The following is a 14,411-nucleotide window of genomic DNA, read 5'->3' on the forward strand; positions in this document are numbered from 1 at the left end:
AAAATATTTTGTAGTTGTCCAATTTATTATAAATGATTCAAAGACAAGACCCAAAGGAATAAGGAGGACCTACAAAAAGATAAGAATTAAGAAAGGAATGCCAGAGAGACGTGAGGGAGAGGTAGGGAGAGGGGCAAGGGGCAGCCAGGGCGGGGAGCTGGGCCCAGCGACTTCCTCCGGCTCTTTCTTTCTCTTGTTTTCCTCTCCTGCAGCTGGGAGCTTGAGCAGCTGTTATCACAATGGCAATGCAGACTTCTTCAAGATCTCAAAAACATGCCCACTAGAGAGAAAACAGAGTCCTTTGTTTTTCCCTCCTCTTGAGCCTAAAGCGCCCAAGCTACCCAGGGCTCTTTCCCTAGGCCCAGGAGCCATGGCAACGATCACATGACCCACAAACAACCCTGTCTGGCTGCACAGCAGGCTGCTCCTCTCTGAAGAGAATAAGGCCACAGAGATGAACAGAGCCCCCCGCCTGACTTCCCCTTGTGCCATCCGGGACTGGGAGAAGGCCTACTGGGACCACCGGGCAAAGGTAGGACAATGCCCTGCCTGCCTGTGCTTGGAATGAAAGCTGAAGGCAGACTGGGAAATGAGGTGGCTTGAATGACATTTCCTAACATCCTAACAATCTTCCCCATGTTTCAGGGCCATCCTGTCCTAACTATAGCATGTTCACACACACAGCTCAAGAGCAATTTAAAACAGACCTGTGAGTGCTCTCCCTACCAAAACCACGTGCACCAGCAGGCCCGGAAAGCTGCCTTGTACCCCACGAGGACACAAATAAATGTCGTGCAAATCTGTCTCCGTGTGGTTCAGGATAGATGCCTGGCCTGCCACACACCCTCCACAGGGTCGTTTGCTCACTCTTTGTTCAGTCAAGGTCTGTGTGGATCAAGGTTGGAAACATTCTCCGGAAAGGGAGTTTGCAGCCAGGTGGGAAGGCACAGACCTGTAGTTCCAGCTACTAGGGAAGCTGAGACAAGCAGCAAGTTGGAGCCCCAGCACCCTTAGCTCCCACCAGGCATGCCACCCAGCCTCCTAGGCTCTCTGCAGGGCGGCCCTCACTTCCTGAGGCCTTGCTCCAAGAAAATCGTCATTACTCTGCTCTCTTGTTGGCTGTCACACCACTGTGTGACAGACACACATACCCAGGATTTGAATACCTGCTTCACCCCTCTGTATTCAGTGATCATGCCCCCAGCCGACAGTGACCGCTGGACATGGAGCTGTCACCAGGGGGTAGAGGTGGTAGTGGCATTGCTTTTTTGGGTGACCACCAGGATTGTACCTGTGGGTGTTGTGCTATTCATTTTGTCCCAGGGACTGGAGTGGTCTCCACATGAGGTGGGCAGTCAGTGCCATCGCATTTATGTGAGTGATGCAGGAGAGATCTTGAATGGCTATTTGGGGAAACTGAGGCTGGGCACTAGGATTGAGTTCAGGCTGGTTGGGGCACACAGGCTCGCAGCACGAATGCACACAGCTCTGCAACATCCCAGAGACCTGGGCCATGGGCCTGGGCCATGCCAGGGACTCTGGTGCCCCCACAGCTCATGGCTTGCAGCACAGCATGTGAGCTGTAGAAGCCACCATCCAGAAAAGCACTGAAGGGGAAGGAATCACGTCTTCTTGGGAGGGAGAGAAGTAGAGACAGAAAGGTGAGCAGGACAGGGACAGGCAGCCACACAGGGCACAGCACCAGTCATGGGCACAGGGGTCTAAGAAAGCTGGAAAGGAGGGGTTCTGGATGAAGAGGGTGGTAGCTGAGGCCCAGGGCAAGGGCGCCTGACAGGAGGAGCCTGGTGTCCTGCAAGGCTGTGCTGAAGAAGCAGAGAGGTGGGGCCTCAGGAGGGCAAGAACCAGCAGGGCTGTCCCTGGAGTGCAGGAGATGGGGGAGGGGCAGAACAGGACTGGCGCAGACTGAAGGCCCCACTGAACGAGGAGCAGCATGGGCAGGTGGAGAAATGTGAGGCCAAGCACAGACTGGATCCACCAAGAGTGAGGCTCTTCCACCCCACATGCAGCCAGCGAAGTCAAGACAGAAGGCACACAGGTCTGAGGCAGCTTTGTGCCTTAGCTGGGCTGAGAATCCCTGACAGCACAGGGATTTGAATGCGACAGGGAGGAGGATGCTGTGCTTCCTGTGGGGCCTCCAAATCCCTGTCTGGGCCACACAGCTCACATCAACCAGAGCCTCAGTGTTAGAACTTGCCTTCCTACCCCACCACCCTGCGCAGCTGGCAGGCCAGCTGTGCCCCACACAGTCTTGCCCCACCTTGCCATCCAGCTGTCTCCATCAGAAATGCCTGCTTCCCCTTCGTGTCACCTGGCCTCTTGCTCGATGGGCTCACTAGCTGACTGGACACAGCAGAAGAACTCTAGACTTGATGATGTATCAGTGAAAATCCACCTTAGTCCATTCCTGCCACCTCAGACAAGGTAATTTACAAAAAAATAGAGATTTACTGGTCACAGTTCTGGAGGCAGCAAGGCCTGGGATCACACACCTGCAGGTCCAATGCCTGATGAGGGTTGCTTCTAAGGCAGTGCCATGTTGCTGTGTTTGTCCTCACAGGTTGGAGGGGATGGAAGCCAGAAAGCCCTCTGAAGCTCTTTTGTAAGGGCTGTGACCCCTTTGTGGGGAACAAGACACAGCACTTCCTCACTGCCCCAGAGTCTTGGCTTCCTGAGGCCACCACAGGGAGATTGAGTTTCCACATGAATTACAGGGGAATTTCAGAGGGACAAACAGTCAAACCATAGTAACCTCCAAAGCTGAAAAGCAAAGAGAACAAAGACTGAAAAAAAAAAACCCCACTGGATCACAGTATCAAAAGCCAGGAGAAAACTACAAAAGGTGTAACACTTAATGACTGTAGCAGGGGAGGAGGAATCTGGAAGAAATAATGAATGAGAATTTCTCCCAGACTGATAGCAGACCCTAAAGCACAGATCTAAGAAGCTCAGAATGATCAAAGGGATAAATGTCCAAAAATACACATAGGTAACAGAATTTTCAAACCACAGAAAATCAAAGATAAAGAAAAATCCTAGAAGGAGCCAAAGGAAAAATCCTCATCTACAGAAGAATACAGACAAGTACATACAATTTCTCAGAAACCATGCAAGCAAGAAGAGCATGTATTAAAATGTGTGGGGGGGGGCAACTAGAATTGTGTACCCTGCAAAAGTATTCAAAACTGAAAAATAAATAAAGACTTCTGCAGACACAAAAATTGAAGGAGTTCAATATCAGCAGGCCTGCCTAGCAAGAAACGTTAAAATAAATTCTCTAGAAGAAAGGAAGATAATCCAGTCAGAAGCTTAGTCTACACAAATAAGGGTGAGCTTTAGAGAAGACACCAATGAAACAATTCTGTCAAAGACACCATCTGCCAGAATCCACACAGAAACATTAAACAATCTGAATATGCCTATATCTATTAAAGAAATTGAATCAATAATTAGCCTTCCAAAACAGGAAGCTGTGGGTCCCGATGGGCTAGCTGGTGAATTCTGCCAAATTTTAAGGAAGAAATTATATACTAATTCTCTACAATTTCTTTCAAAGGGTAGGAGCAGAGAGAATATTCCCTAACTCGTTGTATGAGATTAGCGTTACTTTATAACCAAACCCAAAGACATTACAATTACAGACCAATACATCTCAGAAACATAAATGCAAAAATCCTCAACAAAACATTAACGAGTTGAAACCAACACTGCATAAAAACAAACACTTCTCCTAAGTGGGATGTATCCCAGGTATGCAAGCCTGAGTCATTATTCCTAAGTCGATATAATTGGTTATGTCAACAGACTAAAAAAAAAAATAAATAAATAAAAGGAAAAAAAATCACATGATCCTATCAGATGTAGTGAGAGGATTTAACAAAATCTAATACCCATTCCAAAAAGTCTTATTGTACTTGAAATAGAGGGGACCTTCCTCAACTTGAGTAAGATTGTCTACAAAAGATTTGCAGCTAACATCATGCTCAATAGTAAGAAAGTAACAGCTTCCAGCTGTCAGAAACACAGCAAGGATGTCCCATTAACTAGTCCACTTAAACATTCTGCTGCAATTTCTATGCAGTAAGTCAAGAAAACGAAATAAAAGGCACATTCATTGGGAAGAAGAAAATAAAGTTATCTTTGTAAATCACTTGGTTGTCTATTTTTAAAATCCCAAAGGATCAACAGAAAACTTCTGGACATAATAAGCAATTAAATGATTACAAAATTATTAAATAAAAATCAGTTTCTAACATCCAGCATGCTTATAATCCCAGCACCCAGGAGGCCGAAGCAGGAGGATTGCCATGAGTTTGAAGTTAGCCTGGGATACAGAGTGAGTTCAAATTCAGCCTGAACTAGGTAGCAAGACAGTTTCACAAAAGCAAAACAAAAATCCCCACAAAAAGTCAGTTGCTTTCATACATGTCAGCAATGATCAAGTGGAATTTGAAATTTAAAACATAATAACTGTTTATATTAGCATCCAAAAATGAAATACTTAGGTATAAATAGAACAAAATTCATGTAAGAGATCTATATGAGAAAATGGGTAATGAGCTTTTTTTTTTCAAAAGTGAAGATAAAATGGAAAGGAGACCCTTTCTACAACAGTAACAAAGCGACTGAAATACCCAGGCAGCAACTTATTAAGAAATGCTCAAATCTATGGTAAGGGTAGGAAAACACATGCTCCATTTCTCCTGCTAGGCTCTCACAGCACAGAACCTTGTGACCCCAGAGATGTGAAGGTCTCCCACTAACAACTACCTCTGCCACAGTTCTCCAGCAGACACAAGCTGAGCTTCCTCGGGCTCTGTTCAGTTCCACCGCCTTTCGCTCAAGCCAGCATCAGATCCACAGGCCAAGAGCTGTGTCCCAAGATCACCCTCCTCCAAGCGCCATCCAGGGGCTGGACTGTTGTCATCTGTACCTCTGACTGATAGCTGTTGATCAGGGCTCCCACAGTTCCCTCCTCTGTGGCAGGTTAGATGGCCCCCAGAACTTGAAATGCTTACATCTGCCCACTTACTGTGAAGGACATTACACAGGACACACTGAGGAGCTGGACAGAAGAGAAATGGAGGAGAGGAACGGGGAAGGGGGTGCAGAGCTCCTGTGCCCTCTCCAGCTCCCCAACCCCAGGATCGTTCACCCTTGCAGCTGTTGGAAGCCATCCTCCACAGCCCTATCCTTTTGGGGTTTTATGGAGGCTTCCTGATATAGAAATGCTGGACAGAATCACTGACCATAGTGATCCGTTTAACTTTTAGCCTTTCTCTCCTCTGGGAGGTTAGGGGTGGCAGTGAAATACCAGCCCTCTTGTTTGCCAAGTAACCAGGAGCTCCAGCCCCCTGTCAGTTTATTAGCACACCCAAAGATACTCATCACTTTGAAGAATCCAAGAATTTTAGTTTTGTAACAGGAAATGAGAAGAGGAAGACTAAATATATATTTCACAATATCAGAGCTATAAAAAGAGACAGTAAAAACATTCCTGAAAGCTATCACAGCCAATTTGACCAAATGGAAAGAGGTACGTTTTCTTGGAGAGAAATACTCAATACCATAAAGATGTCACTGTCCCTTGAGCTGGTGTGTGCCCTTAATGAAATCTAGATCAACTATCCTTTTTTTTCCTGACACTTGACACATTCCTCAGAAAGCTTATCTGAAAGGCCATATAAGAATTCTCAGGAAACACTGAAAAAGAAGCCTAATTACAGAGGAAGTGAGCTTATAGTACTAAATATTAAAAATACTGCAATGCCTCCATAGTTCAGACACCGAAATTGAGCATGAACAAGAACAGAACAGATATTCAGACTCGATCACAGGGCACAGATGTGGTGTCTGATGAGGACTTGCATCAGCAAGGAGGTTCTTGACTCTCATTGTGGAAAAGCATTTCAGGACGCATCAGTGAGAGATGCAGGCAGATTTACTAGGCAGAATCAAAGAAGCATACGCTCAAAGGGAAAGAGTGAGGCACTCAAGGGTAAGGTACATTATAACCTGGGGTGCAGGCCATTTGTGTGGTCTCGGGGTACCCTCAAGACAGATATCTGAGATGCATGGTCTTTGAATTATTTATGTGCCTCATATGTTTCAGGTTACTCGTTAGTATGCTAGTATGCTAAATCAAAAACTGACTTTATCAACTAGGTTAAAATGCAAACCATTTGCATGTGTTTGAAGCTTAGAGGTATGGTACCCGATTAGTTGTTTCTTTGAGAGTGGTGTTCTGTGGAATTTGTGTATTTATAGTATCAGAAGAAAAAAAGAGGCAAAAAATTATGGATTGATTGTATCTTTAAGACTCCTAGCAATTTACACATGAGGAACCTGGAAGGAAAACACAGTCTAGGGATGCAAAGGCATCACATCCTAGGGTGGCTATGGTATGTCTTAAAGCCACAGTTCTCTTAAAATTATAATTTCCTTGTCTCCTACCTACCTGCATTTATTGTGACCTACCTCACTCACTCACAGGACTTGTGGGAAGAGGCAGATGGGCAAAAAAGCATGAACACTGTGTCCTCAAATAGAGAAAGCAAGAGAGGGACTCTCTTCCTGCAGCCCTTTTCCTGGGAGCATAATCTAGTCCTGAAGCCCCACCTGCCTAAGCAGTGGAACTGGGACGAAGTTTCCATCACATGAACTCTCAGGATACATTGAGACCACAGCAATGTCGTAGCCTGCTTGGGCTGCTACAACAGAATGCTGTAAGCTGCATCACTGGTAAAAGACAAATGGATTTCTCATGGTTCTGGAGAGTGGAAGTCCAAGTCAGGGACTGGTGATACAGTGTCTGGCGAGGGCCCACTTTCTAGTTCACAGATGACTTCTTACTGTGTCCTGCCTGGGTTCTCCTTTGGGCCTCTTTTCCCAGGGAAGGGAGTTCTGCATCTAGACCTCATCACCTCCCAAAGGGTGCCCCTCCCAAATCTATCACCCTTGGGTAGGATTTCAACTGAATTTGGGAGACACAAACATTCAGCCCATAGCAGTAGCACCTCAAACCAGTGGGAAGAGTGTCACTGGACAACTGGAGAGTTTATATTGTAAGGGATAAAACTGGGTCCTCACTGTCCCGTCACTTGAGTTGCCACAGCAATCACTACAGCCCCCAGCGGCTTTGGTAGCAGATTCGCTTCTCAAACTTTGGGGCTGGACATCCACAGTCAAGGTTCTGCATGGCCCCTCCCTGCACCTCACAGGAAACGCAGGGCAGCACTTCATCGTTCAGCTTCTGAGGCCCACAGGCTCTGCTGCCCTTGCTGTGCTGTCCACTGTCCAACGTCTGAGGTCGCTTCCCAGACCCCAGCTGGTGCTTCACCATGGCCTCTGAGGGTAAGCTATGCAGTCTTCACCGCACACACTCTGTAGGATCAAGTTCCACGTGGATTGGAGATTTAAATATAAAAACTAACCCTACAAGTACCACAAGAAAAGATGGGGAAACTGTTCTGTAACTTGGCAGTGGGAAAATTTTATCAACCATAACTCAAAAACCAGAAGTAAGAAGAGGAAAAGTTGATAAATTAAAAAGTACATCTTTGCATAGCACAAAAAATGAACAAAGTAAAGAAAAACAACTATAAATTGGAAAAATAATTGTTGCTTACATCACAGATAAAGAATTGCTACCCTTATACACCAGGAACTAAAAATAAGAAATATGCAAACTGTCCCATATGAAAATAGGCCAGTTCATGGAAGAATTGCAAATAGCTCTTAACCTATAAAAGGGTTATCAACTTCACTTACACTAAACAAATGCAAATCAAGTTGCTCTCTAGTGCAGTTCTCAACCACGAGACTGGCAAAAATACAGAAGTTGCTGGCGTTGCTCTGAGGAATGAGGTGCTGTCCCACTGTGCTGGTGGGCACACAATGAGGCATGGCTGAGGGGGGTGGAGCAACACCTAATAAAACTACATATGCAGTAGTATAGTAGTTGGCAAAGATACAAAAGCAAACTACAAAAGATACTAATTGTAGCTTCTTTTCTTGTAACAGCAAAAGTGAAACATAAATTTCCATCAATAGGAAGCTGGGTAAATAAGTTAGAAAACTTCCCACAGCAGTATACTGTGCAGCTGTGAAAAGAAAGAGAAAACATCTCCATGTACCATTGTGAGGCCCTTCTGGACTGACTGTGCTGTTGCTTGGACCTGGTGAGTGGCCCCCGGCCTTATGTGTTGGATTTAATCCCCCGGCGAGGTGTTGAGAGGATGAAAACTTCTTCTGACTGGGGTGTTGAGAGGAAGCCCTCAGGAGGTGGTCAGGGTTAGATATGGTCATCATGGAGCTCCCAGGACTGAGTTCGGCAGCTTCATAAGATGAGGAAGAGACCAGAGGACACACTGAGCTCCCCGTCTCTTGCCACCTGGTGTCCTATGCTGCCTGGAGACTCTGCCGGTGAGAAGGCCATTGCCAGATGCAGCACTTGGACCTTGGACCAGAACCATGAACTGAAGTGAACCTCTTGCTGCATAAAGTGGTTTTTCTCAGGCATTTAATTATAATATTGAAAAACAAACTATTCAATATATGCCATTTAATAAAAAAGTAATGTGAAGAAAAATGTGTAAGCATACTATGTTTGTTTAAAACAGAGGGGATGAAAATGTGACACACATCGGATGAATGTGTGTGTGTGTGTGTGTGTGTGTATCCTTATATTTTTAGCAATTCAAGAAGCAAATGTAAAACTTCAGTAATTATCATCTGGGAACAGGATGAAGATGAGAGAATCTGAGTCTGTTGGGGGAAGAAAACTTTTGGCAGATTTTACTTTGGAACCATGGAAATATTTTACATATAACAAAAGAAAATTAAAATTTAAAAGAATTCCCAACTATTGAGAACAAAATAAATCTAAGTATATGTGCAACTCGTGTTATAACCATACTAAGAGGAATAGTTTCAGCTGCCTTTAAGCTCAGTAACTTGTATACACAAAGCAGTGAGAAGGACAGAGGCACTTTCAGTAGCCATACTCCTGGTGAGAGTGTCAGTTCTGCTCCTGTGTTTCAGGGAGGAGAAAGCCATCCTGCTGGTGTTACTCAGAAGTGGGATTTCAGTGTCAGAGAAAGAAGTGAGTTGAGATGCAGGAGGTGCACCGGAAATGTGGTCCTGGACCGCAAGGGTGTGCTGCATCCACAGCAGGAGCTGAAGCCACAACCTTCTGACGGTGACAGTTGACACCCAAACGTGGCCTTGAAGTACCCTTTCCCTCCAGAATTGGCCCTGGGATGGCAGCTCCAGGTTACACTGGACATTCACAGACTGTACCACCATGAACTAGAAGGCTGGGAAGCCATCAAGGTTGCTAATGTCAACAAGGAGACCCAGCCCGAGGAACAGGGGAGGATCAGCTGAGCTCCTGGACACAAACACTCCAAATATTGCTATTTCAAAAACTGTCAAATAAAAGAGAACCTAGCATTTATCCCGCCAAGGCAGTTTGTCTTTGTAGTATTTTAGCAAATAAATGCAGAATGAATGATGGAATTAGAATATTTTGACCTCAACCAAGTTTCAACCTCAAGCAAGTACTGAATCTGGAATCATCCACTGCTCCTCATGATACAGAACACAACGAGCGGAAGTTGGTACCTCCTGGCAAAATGTCACAGAACCATCCATGGAGTAGTGTTGCCAAGGGGGAAAAATCCTAACTACCAATTTACAGAAATATCAGGCATGCAACCACCAAGGTGCAGACTGAAAAACTCTACAGGGAAAATGATCTGGTTTCTGTGGGGTGGGATAGTGGGGCAATTACATTCAGTGGAACCCTATCAATCAATGTGGTGTATGGATAGTATTACTTGTAGACTAATTCAAAGAAGGGAGGAGACAGGGTGGGATAACAGCAGAAATGGGAACAGCACCTGGGTATTTGATTAAAGAACCATTGCCATTTCTTAGTGCAAACATGGGATTGCAATTAAGTTTTTTTGACAAGATTTGCTATTTCTTAGGAACACATATTAGAGTATCAGCAGATGAAAGCCTGGGTGTCCTGGATTTGCTCTGCTGTGAGTTTGGAGGCAGGGCCAGTGGGTGAGAGGAGCCAGGTTCATCACACTCTTCCTCTATTTCTGTCTATATTTGAAATATTATGCAATAGTTTAAAACACAATCTTGAGTGAAGAAAGAACAGACTGGTGATTATGGTCAGATACTATTTCCATATATTTAGAAATACAAAATCATACAACGTGTGGATTACAGGAACACCCACAGTGGGCCAGAACAGAAACGGGAGGACAAGCCAACTGGGGTGGGGGCTGCCTGGAAGATGAGGCCATGGAACGGGAGCAAGCAGAGATGAACAGTGGCCTTTTGATTTCAAAGCAACTTTCAAGTTCAGAGGATGGTTCTAAGAATACTACACCAAGTGCAAGTCCTATAAACTTTTACTCAGGTCTCTCTCTATCTCTCTCTCTCTCTCAATTTATTTATTTAAGAACAATTTGAGAGCAGGTTGAACACAATATCTTTTTATCCCTTAATATCTCACCACATATTTTCCAAGAAAAAAAGTTTCTCTTACATAACCACAGCACTGTTTTCAAATTCAGGACTGGACGGAACTTCACAGTTCACTCCCAGCTTCTGAATTGCCCTGTGACGCCCTCACCAGTGCCTCCCCAGACAGAACAGGCCACACATTGCTTTGCTTGCCTCATCTCTTTAAGGTACTCACATCTGGCACAGTCCCCCGAGTGTCCTTTTTTTGACATGGCATGGATGTTTCTTAAGAACAGAGGGCACTTATTTCTAGAACATTCGTCACACTGAGTTTCTCTGGTGTTTCAACATAAGCAGATGCAGACCTTGAAGCCCCAACTGAAGGACGGAGTGATGGGGCCAATCTTTCTCAAGCATCAAGGCTGAAAGCACCATGGCTTGTGTCTCTGACACTGGTACTGCCCATCAGTCTTAGTGGCACCTACTTCTCTCTGGATAGACTGAGCTGCACTCACTTGGGAACTGCAGGGCCACCCTCCTTCTGGCACTGACTGCTGCTGCCCACGCTGATCTTTACCACAGTGGCTTTCACATTCACCCTCAGCCCTTTCCCAAGGAAGATGCTTGCCCAGGGATCAGTGTCAGAGGTAGATGGGAGATGAAACAGGGTGTTCAACCATGGTCAACACTGTTCTACGATGAGGCAAGCTAGGGTTGTATTTCTAATAACAGTGCTGAGTCTTAAATCTGTTTGAGATCCTGAGCACATGTTCTTCTGGAAGCTCCACGTGGTGAACTAGATTATCCTACAGTATCTGCTGACTGTGTCCCAACCCCACTCACCACCTCACTCTGAGGTGTCACCAGGTATCCCCAGGACCACAGGAACCTATCTCCCCTCCCTTCACCCAGCCCATCCACACCTCACAGACAGACCAACATCTGCCAACTCTACACCACCACAAATCCTGCCGACCTCAGCCTTGCCTTTTCCTACACAGTGACAGAGTTAGTGGCCACAGCACTACCAATGGCTGCCTCTCCTTGAGTGGTCCCAGAATACCCCAGGTGCTTCCCCTCTTGATACCTCACTGCATCGGGTCTTTGTCCATTCATCGGACCATGGGTATGGTCGTGTACCTCATCCTTCATATGTGCTTTGATTTGCACTGCATTTCTCTCACCAGCTGCAGATTCTGGAAGTCAAAGATCTTGAATAGGGTGGATTCCTATTATTGTAAACAATAATACACAGAGACCACTTGCAACTAGTCGGTGGTGGTGAACCTATGACATGCGTGCCTCCGCTGGCTGTTTCTTATCACTGAAAGTTCTAAAAGGTTTTCCATCACTGATCTAGTCTAGCAAATTTAAAATAAGTATTTTTCACTTAGTTGCACAATTTTTAACAACACTCCCTGCAGAGATTGTTTTGCTGGTGTTGAGGGCACTGGTTTTGACCACTGCTGACAGTGTAGTGATAGTAAGTGTACTGATTCCTCCATCTTGTTCCTCCATGGAGGGCTCCTGATGCACTGCACAAAGGTTGTCCTGCAATATACTGCACAAGACAGTGTAAACAGAGGTTCCTTTCTTTGGGCTGCCTGTCCTTTCCAGGCAACATTCCTTTCTGTTTCAAGTCAGAACTCAGATTTTCTGGTGTAGCTGATTTGGAACCCTGGTTCTATAACTAACAGTGTCCCCAGTCATTGTTCCCTAGACTCTGCACAGATAAGCCCACTTCAGCGATTTGCTGAACCATTCCTGGGTCTCACCATCTGCTCTGTACCCCAGGTTCAGAATGCCCAGCCTCTGGTGGACAACTGCATGCCACCCACTTTCTACCACCTCCATCTGAAGCTGAAGAAGCTTAAGGTAACTGCTCAGCTTCCCCTCACCCAAAGTCTTAGTCACCCACGTGTGTGCACATTAGAGAGCCCAAGGAGGAGGCATCTGGAGCCAGTGACGCAGTCCTGCATGTCTTCCACTGGCCTTCACACTGCTCCATCGTGTCTGAGACACAGGACAGCTGGTCACAGTAGCCACTTACACAGATCATTGCTTTAGATTGGAACATTTTTTGGCCACCTCAGAGCATTTATTTCTGAAGTTCAGGCCATTTTTGAGTGAGAACTGCATGGTTTTGCTCATAGCAATGTCTCCATGGCCAGGCAGCATCTGCCCCTCTGTGCCCTTATGGTAACAATGTCCAGTCAGCTGCACAGATGAGTCAGAATTGAGCAAACCAGCAGAGCAGCCAACACAAAAACCTAAAACGGAAAGCACATTCCTTCCCTGGGTTCAAACATCCTCTTCTCCTGCATAGTATGAAGTATGTTTCTCATCTTGCTTAAAATATGAAATAATCTCATCTGCATGATGGCTGCATGTCAGTTTTAGAGTAACCTAATTCTAGGAGACATTGCATCTTCTTGCTATTCCTATGGCTCCATCCTGGCACATCCCAGCCCATGGCTCCTGCCCAGCCTCTGTTGATAGCAGCAGATAGACGGGTGCAGGATCCACAGGTCCAAGTATATCGAAAGGAAGCTCCACTCCCTCAGGCTCCATCTGCCCACAGATGGAGGAGGAGCGGATTTCTACCATTGACAGGGACAACCGCCTGCTCCTGGAGAAGGTGGCTGCCATCATGAGGACCAGGGGACAGACTGACTGTCAAAATGATGCCATCTATGGGAGGTAAGAAAAAGGCTCCTGCCCCTTGCCAGGGTCCAGGGCAGGATGTGACAGAAGCAGATGAACTGAAGAGCAGAGAGACTCTCCCATCATCCAGGAATCCTGTGTCGGGGGTGCCTCCCACAGTGGCCTGAACCCATACCCTGCCTAACCCTATCCCTCTCCAATCCTAGTCCCCAGTCACTGTAAGAAAGGGTCCTCTCATCACAGCTGCTTTAAACTGGACCACATGGCTCTCTACCCTCAGAGCCACCCAGAGAGGTGGGGCTGTCACTCTTCTCTTTTCACAGATGGGGAAACTGAGACACACTGAAGAGGCAGAAGATGGCCAGTATTGCAACTAGACCATGGTAGTGCAAGGTGTGCATAAGCCACAAGCTCAGTGCAGTCCCCAAAGGTGTCAGTTTACCCAACAACACTGGCAAGTCCCTGCCAGGCACCTGGAGCTCTGCTCTTGGAAGAGCTGGCGAGGCAAAGCCTGTGGGCCTCTTCAGTCCACCCTGCAAACACCCAGCCCTGAGCCCTATCCCAGGCTCCTGGGGATTCACCATGTCTCTCTTTGTGCAGAAGCTTGTGGGGATGGCAGCCATTGCCCTGAAGGTCTGGTTCACGGATGTACTTGAGCCTTTTAAAGCCTTTAGTCTGTTCCTGTCTTAGAGTTGACGGTGGTTCTCAGATCACAATAAAGCAAAGCACAGTGGAGCCTCTGGCCCAGGGTGTGTGACACAGGAAGGAGGCAGGAAGTGCTGTGGGAGGGCATCAAGTGGAGCTCACACAGTCCTGTTGTTGAGTTTATCAGAGTGCCCAAGAAGAGCCATCAGCTTCAGGTCTCAGAGATGGTCCCTGAGGGGCTCAGGGCCGTGGTGGGGGGTTAGGAATGAGTTCCCTGATTCTGGCTACACCGGACAGCTGGAATCACTTTCTGTTGTGAAGTCGGATATCTTGCCCTGAGTATAAAATCACTGCTCAGTGGTGTTTGCCTTAAATCTGTAACCCAGTGGCCCAGGGTCATGGTGAACCATGGGCAGTGGGGTAGGAGGGTTCCCAAATGGGAAGTCTGCAGGCTATGGCCTGGGAAGTGCAGGCCCTTCATATCTGGATGTGAGTTCACACATTAAGGGCTCCCCTTGAAGGCGTGGGACTGCTCTCCACAGGAGAAGCAGACAGGTCATTCTGGATGGACAGAGAGAGGACTGACCTGGGGAAATCAC

At 46.5% G+C, this 14,411-nt stretch overlaps 1 protein-coding gene across 1 annotated transcript; it reads left to right on the forward strand.

Annotated features, from left to right (window-relative positions):
• The first annotated feature begins 408 nt into the window (after positions 1 to 408).
• On the forward strand, positions 409 to 13,865 carry Cfap97d2 (CFAP97 domain containing 2). Its single transcript, XM_010619903.2, has 4 exons — positions 409 to 532; positions 12,298 to 12,378; positions 13,085 to 13,203; positions 13,491 to 13,865. The coding sequence occupies exons 1-4, from the start codon at positions 455 to 457 to the stop codon at positions 13,501 to 13,503; spliced, it is 291 nt and encodes a 96-aa protein (XP_010618205.1). The 5' UTR covers positions 409 to 454; the 3' UTR covers positions 13,504 to 13,865.
• Positions 13,866 to 14,411: the final 546 nt, after the last annotated feature.

Source organism: Fukomys damarensis, unplaced genomic scaffold (genome assembly GCF_012274545.1).
Source record: "Fukomys damarensis isolate Sample0158 unplaced genomic scaffold, DMR_v1.0_HiC HiC_scaffold_6, whole genome shotgun sequence".
Taxonomy (NCBI): domain Eukaryota; kingdom Metazoa; phylum Chordata; class Mammalia; order Rodentia; family Bathyergidae; genus Fukomys; species Fukomys damarensis.